Source organism: Tiliqua scincoides, chromosome 1 (genome assembly GCF_035046505.1).
Source record: "Tiliqua scincoides isolate rTilSci1 chromosome 1, rTilSci1.hap2, whole genome shotgun sequence".
In the NCBI taxonomy this organism is placed as follows: domain Eukaryota; kingdom Metazoa; phylum Chordata; class Lepidosauria; order Squamata; family Scincidae; genus Tiliqua; species Tiliqua scincoides.
In genome coordinates, this window is record NC_089821.1 from 161,570,479 (window position 1) to 161,590,697 (window position 20,219).

The 20,219-nt window shown below is 43.6% G+C and overlaps 1 protein-coding gene across 1 annotated transcript in view; it reads left to right on the forward strand.

Moving 5' to 3' along the window:
* MBOAT2 (membrane bound O-acyltransferase domain containing 2) overlaps positions 1-20,219 on the forward strand; it is a 73,428-nt gene that overhangs the window by 34,975 nt on the left and 18,234 nt on the right. Inside the window, exons 3-5 of the mRNA XM_066612196.1 lie at positions 337-392; positions 1,612-1,666; positions 2,864-3,047. Of these exons, the coding sequence (XP_066468293.1) occupies positions 337-392; positions 1,612-1,666; positions 2,864-3,047 (295 nt within the window). The remainder of the gene's footprint in view (positions 1-336; positions 393-1,611; positions 1,667-2,863; positions 3,048-20,219) is intronic.

Sequence of the window (20,219 nt, forward strand, 5' to 3'; positions counted from 1 at the left end):
TGTACGTGAATGCTTGAGCTACCATTTAATTTTACCTATCTTTTTAATCCTGACCTTCCTTCAAATGATTCAAGGTCTAAATCCCTTTATCATTAGAACAACCCTGTGAGGTCTGTTAGACTGAAAGAGAACAGGCAGTGACCCAAAGTTAGTCATGGCTGACCATGGATTTTAGCCTGGATCTCTTCAGCCATTGGTTCATAATCTAACACTCCAACCACTGAAGCACACTGTGCAGTCTGTCACATTCAGTCTTTCAGAAGGAAAGTTACTTTTTTGAAAGCAAGATCTGAATTCCCAGTTTTAAAGCTTTGTTCTCTTCTCTCATTTCTGCAGCCCAATGATGATAATTACACAGAAAATTACAAGTTTGGCTTATGAAGTTCATGATGGTAAGATTTTCTTTTTGGAGCATAGTTATGTCGACTGAATGCTTTAGAAAATAAACTACATGGTCATATTTATTTTTCATTGTCTTTTAATAGGAGTTTAGGTAACAGGAATATGAATCAATATGCTAACCAGACTATGGGTGGGACATCACATGATAACTAAAGATCTGAAGATATTTTTTTTGTTCTGAATATGTTATGGATTGCTCAAGGATTCTTCTAATTTTTTTCTCCATATACACTAAGTCCCCAAGTTACATACCAGTTCTGGAGGTTCATCCATAAGTCAGAATGTATGAAAATGGAATCAGCTCACTCTTGCTGGTCCAGCGCTATTGTAGTTGCACAAAAGCATCACAATGAATGGATTACATCTGTATAAAAGTGTTGACATAGCTTCCATAATTCAGATGTCAATAAATTGGGGTCCCAGTACTGGAAATCTTTTAAGATGGGGACAGGTCTCTGTTTATGTCAAAAAAAATTGAACCTCAAATCTACAGGATAGATGAATTTGTTAAGGAAACAAAATTGTGGTAACTTAGGGCTGAGTACTTCTTTGATCTTACTTACCTATTCTTTGTTGATTAATTTGCATATGTTTTGTGCTGGTATGTGGGAATTATCTAGACCAGGGGTGCCCAAATCCCAGCTCTGGGGCCACTTGCGACCCTCAAGGACTCCTAATCCAACCCTCAGGAAGCACCCAGTCTCCAGTGAGCCTCTGGCCCTCCGGAGACTTGCTAGAGCCAGTGCTGGCCTGATGCAGCTGCTTTCAGCGTGACAGCCAACTGTTCTATCTCTTGTGTGAGCTGTGGGATGAGAGCTCCCTCCACTGCTTGCTGTTTCACATCTGTGATGCAGCAGCGGCAGCAAAGGAAAGGCTGGCCTTGCTTTGTGCAAGGCCTTTTATAGGCCTTGAGCTATTGAAAGACCATTCATTCATTCATTCATTCATTCATTCATTCATTCATATGTGTTCCATCTTTAATATATTCATTTATGTAAACTTATTCAAATTTGAAATGTAAATTCTTTTTTTTCCTGGCCCCCGACCCAGTGTCAGAGAGATGATATGGCCCTCCTGCTAAAAAGTTTGTACAGCCCTGTTCTAGACACTTTTTTCTTGTCCAAAACTATAGTTTTTGTCATGACCTGTTCCATTTGCAGATAAATTGGGAACTAATGTATGACATTGCATTTATTTTCCCATTCACAGGAATGTTTCGAAAGGAGGAAGAATTGACACCATCACAGCGATGTTTAGCTGTGAGGTAAGCTTTTCCCTGTTTCAGTGTAAGCTGTTACCTGTCCCTGTAGATTCCATTAGTGGTCAGCTAGTCTATAGCTTACCAGGAGAAGAGAGGAAGCCCCTCGCCATGACTTTCTTTTAGCCATTTGTGTATTATGCAGATAAAGCCACCTTGGCTTTTTGGTTCAGAAACGGTAAGCAGGATATAAATACAGCTACATAAATCATTTTGGATATTGTTTGCTACCTGTGAAGATGGCTGCCACTCATTCTATACTTTACACTGAATTACTGGCTCCCAATCCTATGACTTTATTTAGGCAAACTTGTAACAGAGTTTTGGGTTTGGGAATAATCTCTTAGATGTAACAATAATGATAAATAGTAATACTACCTAACTTTATATAGTGCTGTCTGAGTATGCAAAGTGCTTCACATATATTATCTTGATGTTGTCCTTACAGCAAACCTGTAAGGTGAATAAGTATTGTAATCTCCATATTGCAGCTGTAGAGATGAGGTTAAGAGAGAGTGACTTGCCTAAGGCCATCTAATCAGAATTCATGGCAGGGGTGAGATTTGAACCAGGGAAGTCCCAATAGTGCAGTTCATAGCCACTGCGTGACACCTGTTCTGTGGTGTAAATCACAAGTCAGACTTCTTAAATCAATCATTCAGTTGTGCATAGCATCTTTGGAGCCCACCTACCAAGTTTTAGTACCTTTATTCTTGAGGCTTCTTGGACATTCAAGCAGATATTGATGGGAAACTACAGTAGGAAGGGGATATTGTGCAAGGAAAGTGGTACATGTTTTGCAAGTACAGCTTATTTTGCTTGCAGAAGTACGTTAAGATACAACCCATAGTTTTCCATTACGTCTAACTTGGCAAATTATGGTTTGAACGAGTGAACATGAGTTTACTCCTGGTTTGCAGCACAGAGTTTTGCTAGTTCATATTCAACAGGAAACTATGGTTTGTTTAACCAGTATGTTAAACATAACAGGAGAGAGTGCTTGAGCCTGTTTCTTGTTCTGCCCTTCCAAACCATTGTTTGGTGGATCAGAAATGTGATGTCTGAATGAAGCCCATGTCATTATGTGTTTTTCTTTCCTTTTGGTTAGAATATAGTCACTGTGTGCTATTAGTTCTGTTCTTATAATAGACCTCTTAAAAAGTGTAAGGAAAATCTCACCAGTTGCTTGTCTTTGAATTACAGACGCATGCCAAGTCTACTGGAGTATTTAAGTTACAACTGTAATTTCATGGGTATCCTGGCAGGCCCATTATGCTCTTATAAAGATTATATTACTTTCATTGAAGGCAGATCATACCAACTGACACAGTCTGAAGCAAATGGGAAAGAAGAGATAAAATATGAACAAACAGATCCTTCTCCAAATGTAAGATCTATGACTTCTGCAGTGCTGCTATTCTTCTGTTGTCATTGCATGAGAAGCTTTGTTTGCATTACTTGTTTTACAGGCATAATTCTCAAGCTGTATCTCGACCATGAATGGTGATATTCATGAATTGGTACAGTTCTGTCTTCAAAAAGAAAAATCTAAAGGTAGATATTCGCGATAGATGCTCACTCCCAAACCTTGTGGATTAACACTGAATACCGTTACAAGCAGTTTCACGTAATATAAAATTTATCAATTTGTAGAAGGATCAGACCCTCAGAAGGACTTCTGAATGCCACTGGAGCATAGCACCAGTTGCGTTTGGAGGGTAACAAGTTGGGCAAATCCACGGCTCCCAAATCCACGGCCTCTACAGTCCTCAGAAAGAGAGTTAGTGTGCCCTGACTTGTGGATTTGATTATCCGCAGGTTACAGCATCTGTGGGGGTTCCAGGAATGTCAAGGATGTCAAGGCACAATTGTATTTTACTCTTACCCTTTTTACGTTTAGCTCCCCATTTCTTATTATAAAATTCCTTACAAATTCTTTTGTTCTTAAATATTAAAAAGTTCTTTAAAAGTTTTCAACTTTTTATTTATATTTACAAATGGATTTTAAATGTATTTAAAATCATTTTTGTAACTTCTGGATTGTTGGAATTTGAAACTTACTGATTATACTAGCTAAGCAGGTATATCTGTTGTACAGGGGCCCTCATATTTGTGGATCCCGAATCCACGGTTTCACTTCCCTGCAGATGAGTTGGGTGCCTATTTGCACCTCCTGGGGAGGTGAGGAGAGCTCTGCTTCTCTCACCTCCAGAGGGTCCTCTGGCCCAGGAGGGCTTCCCCAGGCCTCCTAATTCCTTATAAGGCATTAAAACATCATTTCCAGTTTCATGGAGAAACCAGAAGTGACTTTTTTCACTGTTGGGCTCAGTCTGCAGCCTCTCCTGGGCTCAGTCTGCGGCCTCTGCTGGGCTCAGAGGACCCTCTGGAAGTGAGGGGAGCATAGTTCCGCTTGCCTCCAGAGGACGACGCCTGTTTGCCTGTATCTGTGGTTTCACTTAACTGCGGGTGTGGTGGTGGAAGTGTTCTGAAACTGAACCCCTGCAGACATGGGAGCATGTCTGTATTTATGACATTTTCCCCTTATATTGCGTTTTTTCACTTACTTGCACTAAAAAAACCTTACTTTTCTATCAATACTGATATTCAAGAAGGCGTACAAAATTTTTAAACAAAGAATTTAAAACCAAAAGTATTACAATAAACATTTGAAATGGAGACGTGGACTGATGGTTTTGATAGAAGCTGCATATCAGACACAGCACAGCTTTGTTCTTTCTTCTCCAGTGTAGGAGTTTGTCTTCCATCAGATACTTGGGCCATATTTTTTTTTTCTTCAAATGCATAGCTTAATGTAATTACTTGATTATTTTTAACTTTTTAAAATCCTTGTATATTTAGTAAGACCGAGCCCACTGAAGGCCCACATCATCAGTAGGCATCTCACCTGCCATTTTCCTATCCTGCACTTTCCCAGACTTCCAGAGGGGGAAGGGAGAGCAGCATCTGAGTGGGCTTACCAAAGTTAGGTGTTCTTGCTAAGTGGTTTGAGCTCTCTGTAATTAAGGCTAAAACTCTGCATAATTATAGGAACTTTGAAAATTGTTTTTTTTTCTATCTCCCAGTATATGAACAATAAAGAACTTTACTTCCCAGAGTCCCTAATGATGACTCCTCATATGATCAGAAGTCTTCAGTATAGAGTGAGGAACTGCTAAGAAGGAATTGCCCTTCCTTTGGGGAGCTGTAGTTTTTTTTCTTTCCTGATCAATTCATAAAGAGGAATTAACAAAAAGATATTCAGCAGTTCCAGGGCTCACATCCACAGCAATGACTCATAAACTTTGCCCTTTGTGAAGGCTGCCTTCACCCTTTTCTGGTTTCCTCCCCCTAAACCTTGCAACTTGATAAATTTCAAAAATGTTGGGAAAGGAGGAAAATTGGTTGGTGTCAAACATTACAAGCCAAGGCAAAATGTTAGGGTTGGTTGCGCTTGGCTTGTAATGGGTAGGAAATTCTTGAACTGGAGCAACTTCCACCACCATCCCACTTCTGAATTTTTACACTATTCCTAATCCAGGCATTTGTACAGGATAATTGACAAAAAGATGGTCCTTGGCTTTTTACTGTATAAAGTTGCTAGAAAGCTCTCAAGTATCTGAACAGTGTAAGGTCAGTCAGTGAGGATCTATTAAGAACTCTACCTTCAAAATAACATGTACTGTAATGGCAATCCACAGGTAAGTTTTTCCTTTAATTATATTGCTCATATGCTTCACTTTTTTGTTTATGCTGCATTAGCTTCCTAATATTACGTTTCAGAAAATCTGTGTATGCTCTTGACACGCCCCGACTGATGTTAAAAGAAAACTGGCTGCATTTTATAACACCAGTGTGTGTTGCGTGCTTCTTGAGAAAAAAATGAAGATCATGTAACTCTCTTCCTGCATTTGCTGTATCAAGTTGCCACCTCAACCTGCTTTCTTACATAAAGAGTCACACTTCAGTGTTTTCATCTTGCTGAAATGCTTATCTAAGAAGTTTTTTTCTTTTTGCTAGATTCTCATGCCAATTTTTTTAAAGAAAAAGAATGCATCATCAGATTAAGTTTTTCATGAGTAATGAGGATCAGCAAATGTGAAGCTCTAGATGAAAGAACTGTGTTCTGCCTAATCTAATAAGCTTCCTTTCGTATTCTAATTTTATTTCTGTAACATTAAATTAATGACAACCCCTTCTCTTTTTGTTAACTTTGTTGGGTGCATGATATGAGCTTAATGTAACAGTTTCTACTGTGCTAATTGCATGTTAACTGAATCGAGTCCATTCTCAAGTGATTTATTTCATATCTCCCTCCTATTATGCCTTTTTACAAGCTATCATTTGTTGGTGCTCAAAGTGGTGTCAACTGTCTGAAATTAATGTCTATCTTCGTAAGTTTCTTTTTCTTATAGCTATTAGCTACCCTTAAATTCCCATGTTCCTGTGGAACACATTCCCTTTGCTTCTGGCTTCTTCTTAGAAATATTTTTAGCTGTTGAACCCCATGTTAATTGCCTGCAATGTGTGCATAACTCGATGTGCATCAATCCTAAATGCCACAAGCTTTATTTCACTCAGAAAGCTTTACTGGACTAATTGGAATTGGTGAGACTGCCAAGCAAGCATCAGAATGAACTCACTCCAACAAGTGTCTTAAAAATAAAGTTTTAATCACTAAGAGCTTGATTTAAAATCCATTGACCAGTTGCACATCTTTCCACTGATTTTGGTGGGATGTTGAATTTAGGTCAATATAAAAACATTATTCATAATTTCTGCACTCTTTTGCCATGTTTAGAATATTTTGTAGTTCTGTAGTTTTCAACTGCATTTAACTAAGGGAGCATACAGTTTGTTTTATCACATCTATTTCCTTACAACCTTCTTGGAACTCAAGGTGATGTGCATAGATTTTTCAGGCAGTCCTCCATCCAAGCACCATCCAGATCTGCTTAGCTTTCATCAGTTGGTCTGTCATTTGTTTTCAGACCATGGCCTCAGACTTTAGCTGTAAAGAGCATGAGCTTATGAGGCAAGAAATGAAATCTCAGTTTAGCCATGGATTTGCTGAGTGACATTTAAGCAAGTTCAATCTCTCAGCCTCAAGTTCCAATCTCTACCTTATTGGGATGGTAATACTGTCCTGTCATACAAGGTTGTTTTAAGGATTACTGCAATAATGGATATGAAGTGCTTTGATAGCCCATTTGCAAATAAATCCTCGCATGGTGATGGAGCAGTGCTGGCATGGCCTCCACTGTATCCCGCATGGGATTTTTGACCAATGGAGGCCTCCTTGGGTAAGGAAACAGTAGTTTCCTTGCTCTGGGGTCAACTCAGACCTGTGCCAGCTCAATTGCTGTTGCAAGTTCAAGTTGATCAGTGAAGGTTGATCAGTGAAGGCCTGAGAAGGGGTTTTGGATTCATCATGCACTGCCACCACCCCTATCACCACCCATTCTGCCCACCCCATTCAAACCCCTCCCTGCCTCCGTCCAATCCCTACACTGGCTAACTTGCACCAGTGAGTATCTGGTGTTTGTCTCACACAGACCCGGCCACTTGTGGTAGCAGTCAGGCCTAGTTGTGTTTATGATGGCCGTAAAGCCGTTTGTGCCTGTGGAACAGCCTTTTAGGATTGGGCTGTGAGTTATATTCACCCTCATCTTCATTATTTTATCTTAGTTGTGGGAAGCGTTGGCCTAAAACCATGATTTGCCCAAAAGCTCACAGTGAGCTGAGGATGGATTTGAACCTATTATACCCAAACTGTATCCTCTATAATCGTACTGACTTATGTTTGTACCCGACAGTATTTGATACAACAATCTTGTATTCTTGTATTGGCAACCTTCAGTCTCGAAAGACTATGGTATCGCGCTCTGAAAGGTGGTTCTGGCACAGCGTCTAGTGTGGCTGAAAAGGCCAATCCGGGAGTGACAATCCCTTCCACACCGGGAGCAAGTGCAGTCTGTCCCTGGCCTGTCTCCCTGGCTATGGGCCTTCCTTCTTTGCCTCTTAGCCTCAGACTGTTGGCAAAGTGTCTCTTCAAACTGGGAAAGGCCATGCTGCACAGCCTGCCTCCAAGTGGGCCGCTCAGAGGCCAGGGTTTCCCACTTGTTGAGGTCCATCCCTAAGGCCTTCAGATCCCTCTTGCAGATGTCCTTGTATCGCAGCTGTGGTCTACCTGTAGGGCGCTTTCCTTGCACGAGTTCTCCATAGAGGAGATCCTTTGGGATCCGGCCATCATCCATTCTCACGACATGACCAAGCCAACGCAGGCATCTCTGTTTCAGCAGTGAATACATGCTAGGGATTCCAGCACGTTCCAGGACTGTGTTGTTTGGAACTTTGTCCTGCCAGGTGATGCCGAGGATGCGTCGGAGGCAGCGCATGTGGAAAGCGCTCAGTTTCCTCTCCTGTTGTGAGCGAAGAGTCCATGACTCGCTGCAGTACAGAAGTGTACTCAGGACGCAAGCTCTGTAGACCTGGATCATGGTATGTTCCGTCAGCTTCTTGTTGGACCAGACTCTCTTTGTGAGTCTGGAAAACGTGGTAGCTGCTTTACCGATGCGCATGTTTAGCTCGGTATCGAGAGAATGAGTGTCGGAGATCGTTGAGCCAAGGTACACAAAGTCATGGACAACCTCCAGTTCATGCTCAGAGATTGTAATGCAGGGAGGTGAGTCCACATCCTGAACCATGACCTGTGTTTTCTTCAGGCTGACTGTCAGTCCAAAATCTTGGCAGGCCTTGCTAAAACGATCCATGAGCTGCTGGAGATCTTTGGCAGAGTGGGTAGTGACAGCTGCATCGTCGGCAAAGAGGAAGTCACGCAGACATTTCAGCTGGACTTTGGATTTTGCTCTCAGTCTGGAGAGGTTGAAGAGCTTTCCGTCTGATCTGGTCCGGAGATAGATGCCTTCTGTTGCAGTTCCAAAGGCCTGCTTCAGCAGGACAGCGAAGAAAATCCCAAACAAGGTTGGTGCAAGAACACAGCCCTGCTTCACTCCGCTTCGGATGTCAAAAGGGTCTGATGTGGAGCCATCGAAGACAACAGTGCCCTTCATGTCCTTGTGGAAAGATCTGATGATGCTGAGGAGCCTGGGTGGACATCCAATCTTGGGGAGAATCTTGAAGAGGCCGTCTCTGCTGACCAGGTCGAAAGCCTTTGTGAGATCTATGAAGGCTATAAAGAGTGGCTGTCATTGTTCCCTGCATTTCTCCTGCAGTTGTCTAAGGGAGAATACCATATCAGTGGTGGACCTGTTGGCTCGGAATCCACACTGCGATTCTGGATAGACGCTCTCTGCAAGTACCTGGAGCCTCTTTAGTACAACTCGGGCAAACAGCTTTCCTACAACGCTAAGGAGAGAGATGCCGCGGTAGTTGTTGCAGTCACCCCTGTCACCTTTGTTCTTGTACAGCGTGATGATGTTTGCATCCCTCATGTCTTGAGGTACTCCACCTTCTCTCCACCTACTGTGGGAAGTGAAAGAATTTTGTCCCTGCAGCTCCAGTCATCAGCAGGACCTATCACTCTCATCAGTGCTTATGCACCGACTCTGTCGTCTCCAGCAGAAGCCAAAGACAAATTCTATGATGACCTGGCCACCACTGTCAAGAAAATCCCTGTAAAAGAGCCATTGTTCATCCTCGGCGATTTCAGTGCTAGAGTTGGTGCTGATAACAGTTCATGGCCCACTTGCTTAGGTCAGTTTGGCACTGGGAGGATGAACGAAAATGGCCAACGCCTGCTAGAGTTTTGCTGTCATCACGGTCTCTGTGTCAGCACCACATTCTTCAACACAAAGCCCCAACATAGAGTCTCTTGGAGACATCCAAGATCAAAGCACTGGCACCAGCTCGACCTGATCCTCACCAGACACTCCAGCCTTCCCAGCATCAAGATCACACGCAGTTATCATGGTGCTGCCTGCGACACTGACCACTCCCTGGTGTGCAGCAGAGTGAAACTGCAAACAAAGCGACTGTATCACACGAAAAAGGAAGGAAGACCTCGCATTGATACCAGCAAGACCCGGGATCAGAGAAAAGTGGAGGAATTTGCACAAGCGCTTGAGGAATCTCTTCCAGGCCCGGCCGACGCAAACGCATCCAACAGATGGGAACATTTCAAGAATACCGTTTACAACACCGCCTTGTCCATATTCGGCAAAAAGACCAACAAGGCGGCAGACTGGTTTGAAGCCCACTCTGAGGAGTTGACACCAGTCATTGAGGAAAAGAGGAGAGCTCAAGCAGCATACAAGGCCTGTCCCAGTGAGCGCAACCTGCAGGTCCTCCGAACTGCTCGCAGCAAAGTCCAACAGACTGCCAGGAGATGTGCTAACGACTACTGGCTCCAGCTCTGTTCCGAGATACAGATAGCAGCTGACATGGGCAACATCAAGGGGATGTATGATGGTATCAAGCAGGCCCTAGGTCCAACACAGAGGAAAATTGCCCCTCTGAAGTCTGCCACAGGCGAGGTCATCCAGGATCGGGCGCAGCAGATGGAACGCTGGGTGCAGCACTACTCTGAGCTATATTCCAGAGAAAATGTAGTCACCGAAGAAGCACTGAACAACATTGAGTGCCTGCCTGTGCTGGAAGAGCTTGACAGTGAACCAACCCTAGAAGAACTTCACGTGGCCCTGGACTCCCTTGCCTTTGGCAAGGCACCTGGAAAAGACAGCATCCCTGCTGAAGTCCTAAAATGCTGCAAAGAGATCATCGTCACTGAGCTGCATACAACAATAAGAACTGATTATGTGCTATCCTAACAGTTCTTGACATCATAGCTCCTAAACCAACAAGGCTTAGTGAGGTAGAAGAGAGGGCTTGAAGCAAAGGAAGAAATGACTGAAGGCGTACATTGACAGTCTGAATTGTTAGATAAGATTGGAAAAAAATACTTCAAATTTCCTGGAGTCAGCATTAAATATTAAAGTTGTAAAGCACATAGGGTCTCAAGACTGACTGAGGACTCTTGGCCTAGAAATATTAATATTTAAAATATATTTTGCCAGTGTATGTAAATTAACATCCAGTCATGTAAATAAGAACCAAATATCGGTGATTGAACTATTTTATCTTTTTCACTTGACAGCACTGTGTGGGATACTAAATAAAAATGGTATTGAATAGAAATTGACTGGCCTTTAGATGGTTATCTAACAGCCCAATCCTAACCTGCCTGGAGGAGGCAGGCCGGTAGGCCTGTGCTGCATCCAAGGCGGAATTGGGACTGAAAGCTGCTCAGCCAGGGGCAAGGGGAATTACTTCCCCTTACCCAGGTAAAGGAGCAGCAACTCCAGTGGGGCTACTCAGATCTGTGCCACTTCAAGAGGTAGTGCAAATCCGAGCAGTCCAGGACTCCCCAGGCTGCCCGGGAATGGGGTTAGGATCCAGCATAACTGCCAAAACCTGGCCCCACGTCCTGCTTGTCTGCCTCCGGAAACGCCCACCCCAAAACGCTTTAGGATTGTGCCCTAAGCTATATTTCAATTAATGTACTTCTAGCTACTATAATTTCTTCACTGATATGCTGTAGTAGCCTATTTTATTAATGGCACTTTAGCACACATATGCTTCCTTCCTTCTCTTTTTTCCTTCTCTTGAAGTGTAGAAGGAAGCAGTTTGTGTCTAGGATTACAGCTCATTTCAGGGACAAGGAGGCCTGTGCATGTCCAATATGTGTCGGCTTATGGGAGCTAAACAGCCAAGCTTATGAGAACATCTCCCAGGAAAGTATTGAACCCCAGGGGCTCTTGTGAATTTGATTATTGACAGTAGCATCTGTGGGGCAATGAGATATGACAATTCACTGAATTAACTATGAATACAGATGAGGCAGAATTCAGGTAGGACCCTTTGAGAGAGAGTCAAAATGTAACTCATTTATTAAAAATCTAAATGAAATTGAACAATATAAGGAAAGGAAATTGGGTAGTAAAAGTATAAGCAGGCTGGTGGAAAAGGCAGAAAGATGCAAAGAAATGTTTTCACCAAATGGATGCAATTATGAGTAAGCCGATGGATCCCACCCGTGGCCTGGATGGGCAGATTTGGCTTCCTAGTCACTAACTTCATGCCAGTCCTGAATGGTGGTAGCCATTCCAGAGCCCAACAAATCCATCTGATCTCTCTTCTAGTAACTGAATTTCACACAGACAAAAGCTGCTTGCAAAATGAAATCTCAGGAGCATTTAGCTGTTGAACTTACATAGGGCTTCTAGAAGGTTAACAGTGTCCAAAAATACAGAATAGGTGGGGAACACAGCATTCATTATTGATTTTCACTCTATTTGGCTCCATCAAATATTTTTCAGACTTGTGTGACACATAGGCCTGTGATACCGGAGTTAGAGATAAAGCTGTCATTTCTGCCTCTTTCCATACCTTGAGGACATGGTCTCTTTGATCCTCTGCAACGTTTGAGTGTGAAACATTGATAAAGTAATAACTGTTCATTTTACATTTGAAGAACATTCTGTCTTGGAATAGGAGGTGGACAGTACAGCATGTAGAGGAGATATAGGAATTAAGCACTTTCTTCTCCCTGTCCCCTGGCAGTTTTTGTTCCATCTCCTGGTCCTAGTGGGGAATGAGGAGATGGGGATGGTTGACTCTGCCTAGTTAAATAGTAAATAAGACTAGTGTTTTAGGAATGGGCCAGTATGGAATAGAATGGAATGGAATAGAATGGCCAGGAATGGAATAGAAGCTTTCGTTTGTCTACTATGGGAATTGTCATAGTTTACATTCCTTTGCCTGGCTAGTCATTTTTTCCTTGTGCTAGTCTATAGATCTCGTCTACATTGTGTATGTAATCCACCCCCCTCCCCTACCTTGCTTGTATACCTAGACTGGCACCCAAGATTGCCTTGGCCCAGGTCTTTTGAACTAGGCATGCATCCCTTAGGACCAACAGAGGGGGACCAGCTGGAATAAGCGTATATCAGAATGTAAGTAGCTCTGCATCCTTACTGCCTGTGAGAGGAAAGCCTAGGAGTGAGTTTAAGAGCTTGGCCTAGGAGGCATAGGTGTGCGCCCAGCATGCCGAATGTGAAAGCAATTCAACAGCAAACAAACTGTGATAAAGACTGATGCCCAGTGTGATTTTGTAAAAACTTTCTTTTGTAAATCAGGACATTAACAGTTAAGTGTAAGTGGGAATTTTTTTAAAATGCCATCTGACATGAAAATTTGTCATAGTGGTCCTTTATTATGTAATGTACATTTTTAGCAAAAGGGTAAAAGTGCCTCTTTGCATGGTTGAGAAATGCCCGTTTGAGTTCATTCCCTCCCATTGAAAATTCCTTTCAAAAAACAGAACACTTCAATACCCAAAAGTTCATTGCTGATTAGCGAAAAGAGTAGTGGGACTACAAAGAATTCCTTAGCAGAAGCCATAAAACTGCAAAACAAATTTGGCTGTGTTCTAAAGCTGTTTAAACAACTCCCATCAGGCAAAGTTCTTTTAAACATATTTCAGAGAGCTAAAAACACCATGAGAGAGCAACTGAATTTACTACTTTTTTTCCTGTGTCTTTTTTACACACACTCTGTGCCTTAACATAAGAACATAAGAACAGCCCCACTGGATCAGGCCATAGGCCCATCTAGTCCAGCTTCCTGTATCTCACAGCGGCCCACCAAATGCCCCAGGGAGCACACCAGATAACAAGAGACCTCATCCTGGTGCCCTCCCCTACATCTGGCATTCTGACTTAACCCATTTCAAAAATCAGGAGGTTGCGCATACACATCATGGCTTGTACCCCATAATGGATTTTTCCTCCAGAAACTTGTCTAATCCCCTTTTAAAGGCATCTAGGCTAGACGCCAGCACCACATCCTGAGGCAAGGAGTTCCACAGACCAACCACACGCTGAGTAAAGAAATATTTTCTTTTGTCTGTCCTAACCCTCCCAACACTCAATTTTAGTGGACGTCCCCTGGTTCTAGTATTATGTGATAGTGTAAAGAGCATCTCCCTATCCACTCTGTCCATTCCCTGCATAATTTTGTATGTCTCAATCATGTCCCCCCTCAAGCGTCTCTTTTCTAGGCTGAAGAGGCCCAAACGCCGTAGCCTTTCCTCATAAGGAAGGTGCCCCAGCCCCGTAATCATCTTAGTCGCTCTCTTTTGCACCTTTTCCATTTCCACTATGTCTTTTTTGAGATGCGGCAACCAGAACTGGACACAATACTCCAGGTGTGGCCTTACCATCGATTTGTACAACGGCATTATAATACTAGCCGTTTTGTTCTCAATACCCTTCCTAATGCTCCCAAGCATAGAATTGGCCTTCTTCACTGCCGCCGCACATTGGGTCGACACTTTCATCGACCTGTCCACTACCACCCCAAGATCTCTCTCCTGATCTGTCACAGACAGCTCAGAACTCATCAGCCTATATCTAAAGTTTTGATTTTTTGCCCCAATGTGCATGACTTTACACTTACTGACATTGAAGCGCATCTGCCATTTTGCTGCCCATTCTGCCAGTCTGGAGAGATCCTTCTGGAGCTCCTCACAATCACTTCTGGTCTTCACCACTCGGAAAAGTTTGGTGTCGTCTGCAAACGTAGCCACTTCACTGCTCAACCCTGTCTCCAGGTCATTTATGAAGAGGTTGAAAAGCACCGGTCCCTGGACAGATCCTTGGGGCACACCGCTTTTCACCTCTCTCCATTGTGAAAATTGCCCATTGACACCCACTCTCTGCTTCCTGGCCTCCAACCAGTTCTCAATCCACGAGAGGACCTGTCCTCTAATTCCCTGACTGTGGAGTTTTTTCAGTAGCCTTTGGTGAGGGACCGTGTCAAACGCCTTCTGAAAGTCCAGATATATAATGTCCACGGGTTCTCCTGCATCCACATGCCTGTTGACCTTTTCAAAGAATTCTATAAGGTTTGTGAGGCAAGACTTACCCTTACAGAAGCCATGCTGACTCTCCCTCACCAAGGCCTGTTCGTCTATGTGTTTTGAGATCCTATCTTTGATGAGGCATTCCACCATCTTACCCGGTATGGATGTTAGGCTGACCGGCCTATAGTTTCTCGGGTCCCCCCTCTTTCCCTTTTTAAAAATAGGCGTGACATTTGCTATCCTCCAATCTTCTGGCACCATGGCCGTTTTGAGGGACAAGTTGCATACCTTAGTCAAGAGATCTGCAACTTCATTCTTCAATTCCTTAATAACCCTTGGGTGGATGCCATCAAGGCCCGGTGACTTATTGATCTTTAATTTATCAATGAGGTCTGAAACATCTTCTCTTTTAACCTCTATCTGACTTAACTCCTCGGTCAGGAGGGGCCGTTCGGGCAGCGGTATCTGCCCGAGTTCTTCTGCCGTGAAGACAGATGCAAAGAACTCATTTAATTTCTCTGCCATCTCTAAGTCTCCTTTTATCTCCCCTTTCCCTCCCTCACCATCCAGAGGGCCAACCGCTTCTCTGGCGGGTTTCCTGCTTCTAACATATTTGAAGAAGCTTTTATTATTCCCCTTAATGTTGCTGGCCATGTGTTCCTCATAGTCTCTCTTGGCCTCCCATATCACCTTCTTACATTTCTTTTGCCACAGTTTATGTTCCTTTTTATTCTCCTCATTAGGGCAAGACTTCCATTTACGGAAGGAAGCTTCCTTGCCCTTCACAGCCTCTCTAACGTGGCTGGTTAGCCATGCGGGCACCCTCCTGGATTTAGTGGAACCCTTCTTTCTTTGCGGTATACACCTCCGCTGGGCCTCTATTACTGTTGTTTTAAGCAGCCTCCATGCACTCTGGAGAGATTGGACTCTTTTTACCCTCCCTTTCAACCTCCTTCTAACCAGCCTCCTCATTTGAGGGAAGTCCGCCCATCGGAAGTCAAGGGTTTTTGTTAGAGATTTGCCTGGTATTCTTCCCCCAACGTGCACGTCAAAACGGATTGCAGCATGATCACTGTTCCCCAATGGCTCAGTAACGTTTACATCTCTAACCAGGTCCTGTGTACCGCACAATATTAAATCCAGAGTGACCTGTCCTCTGGTGGGCTCCGTGACTAGCTGATCTAAGCCACAGTCATTTAGCACGTCAAGAAATCCGGTTTCCTTATCGTGACCAGAACACAAATTGACCCAGTCAATATGAGGATAATTGAAGTCCCCCATGATTACAACCCTGTCCCTCCTTGTCACCTCCCTGATCTGTTTCCTCATTTCAAGGTCCCCATCCGATTTCTGGTCTGGAGGACGATAGCACGCCCCCAGTATTACATCGCTGCACAAGCCTGGTAATTTAACCCACAGAGATTCTACGGTGGAGTCGGACCCACCTTCAATCTCTACTTTGCTGGATTCTATCCCTTCCTTAACATAAAGGGCCACCCCACCTCCAACACGCCCCTCCCTGTCCCTCCTGTAGAGTTTATAGCCCGGGATTGCGGTATCCCACTGATTCTCCGCATTCCACCAGGTTTCCGTTATGCCCACTATGTCAATATTTTCCCTTGTCACCAGACATTCCAGTTCTCCCACCTTTGCTCGTAGACTTCGGGCATTCGCATAAAAGCATTTATACACGGAATGCCCCAGGATGGGCTGCTTATTCGCTCCTTTGTCCTTGCATCCTCTCATTGTGCCAAACCGTCTATCACATCCCATCACGCTACCTTTCCCAATTTCTTCTCCTACTCTGCCTTTGTCTTGTTGTTCTCTAACCTCCCCATCCTCATCCCTATGGGATGAGGAGTCCCGAACCGGATGCCCCTCGGCTCCTGTCGGCCTTCCCCCAGGGATCAGTTTAAAAGCTGCTCTGCCACCTTTTTAATGTTATGCGCCAGCAGTCTGGTTCCATTCTGGTTCAAATGGAGCCCGTCCCTCTTGTACAGGCCCCGCTTGTCCCAAAACGTTCCCCAGTGCCTAACGAATCTAAACCCCTCCTCCCTACACCACCGTCTCATCCACGCATTGAGACCCCTGATCTCCGCCTGCCTAGCTGGCCCTGCGCGTGGAACAGGTAGCACTTCAGAGAACACTACCTTTGAGGTCCTGGCTTTCAGCTTCCTGCCTAAAAGCCTAAATTTGGCCTCCAGGACCTCCCAGCTACACTTGCCCACGTCGTTGGTGCCGACATGCACCACAGCTGCTACCTCTCCCCCAGCACTGTCTACTAGCCTGTCTAGATGAGAAGTGATGTCCGCAGTCTTCGCACCAGGCAGGCAAGTCACCATGCGGTCCTCACATCCGTCGCAAATCCCCCTCTCTATGTTTCTAATAATAGAATCCCCCACTACAAGAAGCCCCCGACCCCCCTCCCGCCGAGGAGTATCCCGAGTGCGCTCGGATACGGGCCCATCCCCTGGAGAAGGGATCCCCCCTAGGGGATTGTTTCCCTCCTCTCCAGGATGACGTCCTCCAGTCCCGAGACTTCCCACCCGGGCAGCCGAGGAGCTGCACGCCTGAGGTTGGGACAAAGCCTGATTGTCCCCGGAAGTCTCCCCACGGTCCTCCTCTGGCTGCCTGCGCTTCTCCAGGTCGGCCACCAAGGCTTCAAGGGAGCGGACGCGTTCCCTGAGAGCCTGGAGCTCCTTGCACCGAGGACACACCCATGACTTATGCCCCAGAGGCATATAATCATACATGTGGCACTCGATGCAGAACACTGGATAGCCCCCACCCTGCTGCTGGCTGTCTGACTGCATAGCTTTTGTGTTGTTGTTGTTGTTGCCTTTTATTCATTCATTTTATTCAACTCATTTGTTGGGAAAGGCCATGATCCAGAATACATAGATGCACAACAAATCATAAAAAATAAAATCCCTGTAGCATTTACATTAACTAAAAGGAATACCTTTCAAGTATCTGCTCCTATTCTATAAACATGGGACTATCTTCATTTTTCATACTGTATAGTGCCGTCATTTAAACTGCATTCTGCACTTCATTGTCATGCCTCTATAAACCTATTCATTTCAGTTTTTTAAATTGTTGGAGTATTTTTGCTTGGTACAGGATTAGTTTGAGTTGAATAGCAAGTATTGATTATCATTACTCTTTTCCACTGGCTTAATTATATTTCATTGTACAACAGTCTTCTTGGATTACTTGTAATTGGGCTCTTTAAGCAATTGCATTGTATAAAATTGTGGTTATTGCCTTAGCATACTGTTTTAATGCCAAATGTGCTTTTAAAATGTTTTTTCCATCTTGGCTTACTATAGTGAGGAAGAATATAGCCTCACCAACCTAAGTTTTTTAGTGGCAGATCCTTTTCAGTATTGCTCTTCTTTCATACCATGTACAATAAAACAAAACAAAAAGTAGGCATAACATTTGGTAAGTCATCCTCACAGGGAGCCTTTTTCCAGTGTTGGCTCAAAACATAGTAAGATATTGAAAGATCCTGTCATTTTGAATCACAACCAAAATATAAATATAAGAATCAAGTTCTCTGCTCTGAGTCAGGATCCTGCATGAATAAGAGGCAAGCTGCAAAGTTAGTATGACAAAATGAAGACATTGAGTTGAAAAAATTGTGTTGAGGTACTTTGAAGAGGAAACCCTCTTTTGACATCAGTATAGAAAAGTGTGAACCATAGAATAGAAAGGCACCTCCTTCTGCAAACTGTCCATTCTTTATGGCGGATTTCCACTTCATTGAAAGGAAATGTGTTACATCCAGAAATTCTGATACAACAAATGTCTGCCTTTGTAAAGGTGGTTCACTCCATTAAGCTAATGACTTTGAGATATAAGCCATTGCATGATATGTGCTTCAGTCCAAACCTGGCTGTCCATGAAGTTTCACCTGTTGGAGAGGTGACAGCCATATGATATGGGCTGAGGGGGAAGTGAACCAGGAGTGGTGAGGCCCCACCATCAGGAGTGGTGATGCTAGCCCCAGCAAAGTGCAGGAAGTCAAACAATACGCTGTCTGAAAGCCCAACTTCAATTCTATACATACAGCAAAGCTTCAGGGACCATCTCCATTCCCTCCGCAGAATTCAAAGTCTGGTGCTGTGTATGAGCATCCCTGTAGCCCCCGCAGTATCCCAGCGGACTTTTAAAAATGCTTTTAAACTAGAAACAAAATGTTAGAAATTTAAGTTAATCTATAAATAATTATAGTTGAAGAATTGACCAAAGCTGGCATACACATAAAACGTCAGCTATGTTTCCTGTAATATAATTTAAGTATTATGCCTCTAAGGTAGGGAAATTAATGTTTATCTTAGATTGCTTTATCAGACTGTTTCTAGCTGGATGCTGAAAATTTAGTTGGTAGTTCAATAAATTTTCACCCTTATCGTAAATGAAAGGCAATAGCATTTCTGCGTTCTGGTTTGCACTGGTACAGCATATGTGCTTAATCAATCATAGTAAGGTGGATTCAAAGACAACTTTCTCCTGATACTCTCCTCAGAGAATAGGTTGTGGATCAGAATATTAGGCTCTTACAAGAAGTTCATATTCTCCTGAGAGCTGACATGACATTATTTATAATCCAGGTCATATTTCCCGTAGCCATGTTATGAAACTAGGGGGAGAATAATGCTAGAGTAGACATTTTGTAAATGGATGACTTGAATAAACTCAACAAAATGAAGCTTATTTAAAGGATTTATATCCTGCCTTTTCCCCTAAAACAGGGTGTCAAGGAGCTTACAATAACAAGCAGTAAAAACAGTAAGTCAATTAAAAGCAATTTAACAATAAAATGATAAAAAATACAAAACAGCAGAATACAAATAATATAGAAGCTAAAATTACAGGCGCAAAAGTATAAAAGCTATAAAATACAATAGCAGAGACAAAGAATCCAAATGTGAAAACTATTCAAATGGGGAAAACACAATGAAAAAGTTTTGAGGCCTTCTTGGCAAGTAAGCAAGGAGCATAGTTCTTCATTCCACCAGAAGGGAGTTCCATAGCAATTGTGCTGCCACGGAGAGGGCCCTGCTCCTGTTCACTGCCAAATTAATTTCCACCAGGAGTGGCACACGCAGCAAGACCCCTTGAGATGTCCTCTGGGACAGGTTGGTTCCCTGGCCCTAAGCTCTATAGCGCTGTAAAGGCCAAAATCAGCACCATGAATTGTGCTCAGAAATAAACTTGCAGCCTGTGTAGTCCAAACAGCAGTAGCTGAACTGAGTTAAACCTCCAAGCTGTCATAATCACACAAGTTGCCTCATTCTTCCCGAATTGCAGTCTCCAAGCATATCTCAAGCCAAACATGATGGATCGAAAGGGATCTGGATTAATGTTTCTCAGCATTTGTCCTCCACCGTACCATTTCACATGGTCCACCTATTTGAAGTACCACCAGAAGTAACTGATGATGACATTACAAGTTACTTCTGGGTTGGGAGGCCAGGTGTGACCCAAGGAAGAGGCTCAGGGTGTATGGGAGGGCTTTTTCAAACATGAAAAAGCATGATTTGGAGCTCTGTCTGCTGAGCCTCCTACTGCTGTTGTGTCACGTTCCTGGTCTTGCTTCCGGGTGGCAGGTGTCCAAGGGTTCTGTGAGTACCACCAAACACCTCAAGTACCACTGGTTGAGAAACACTG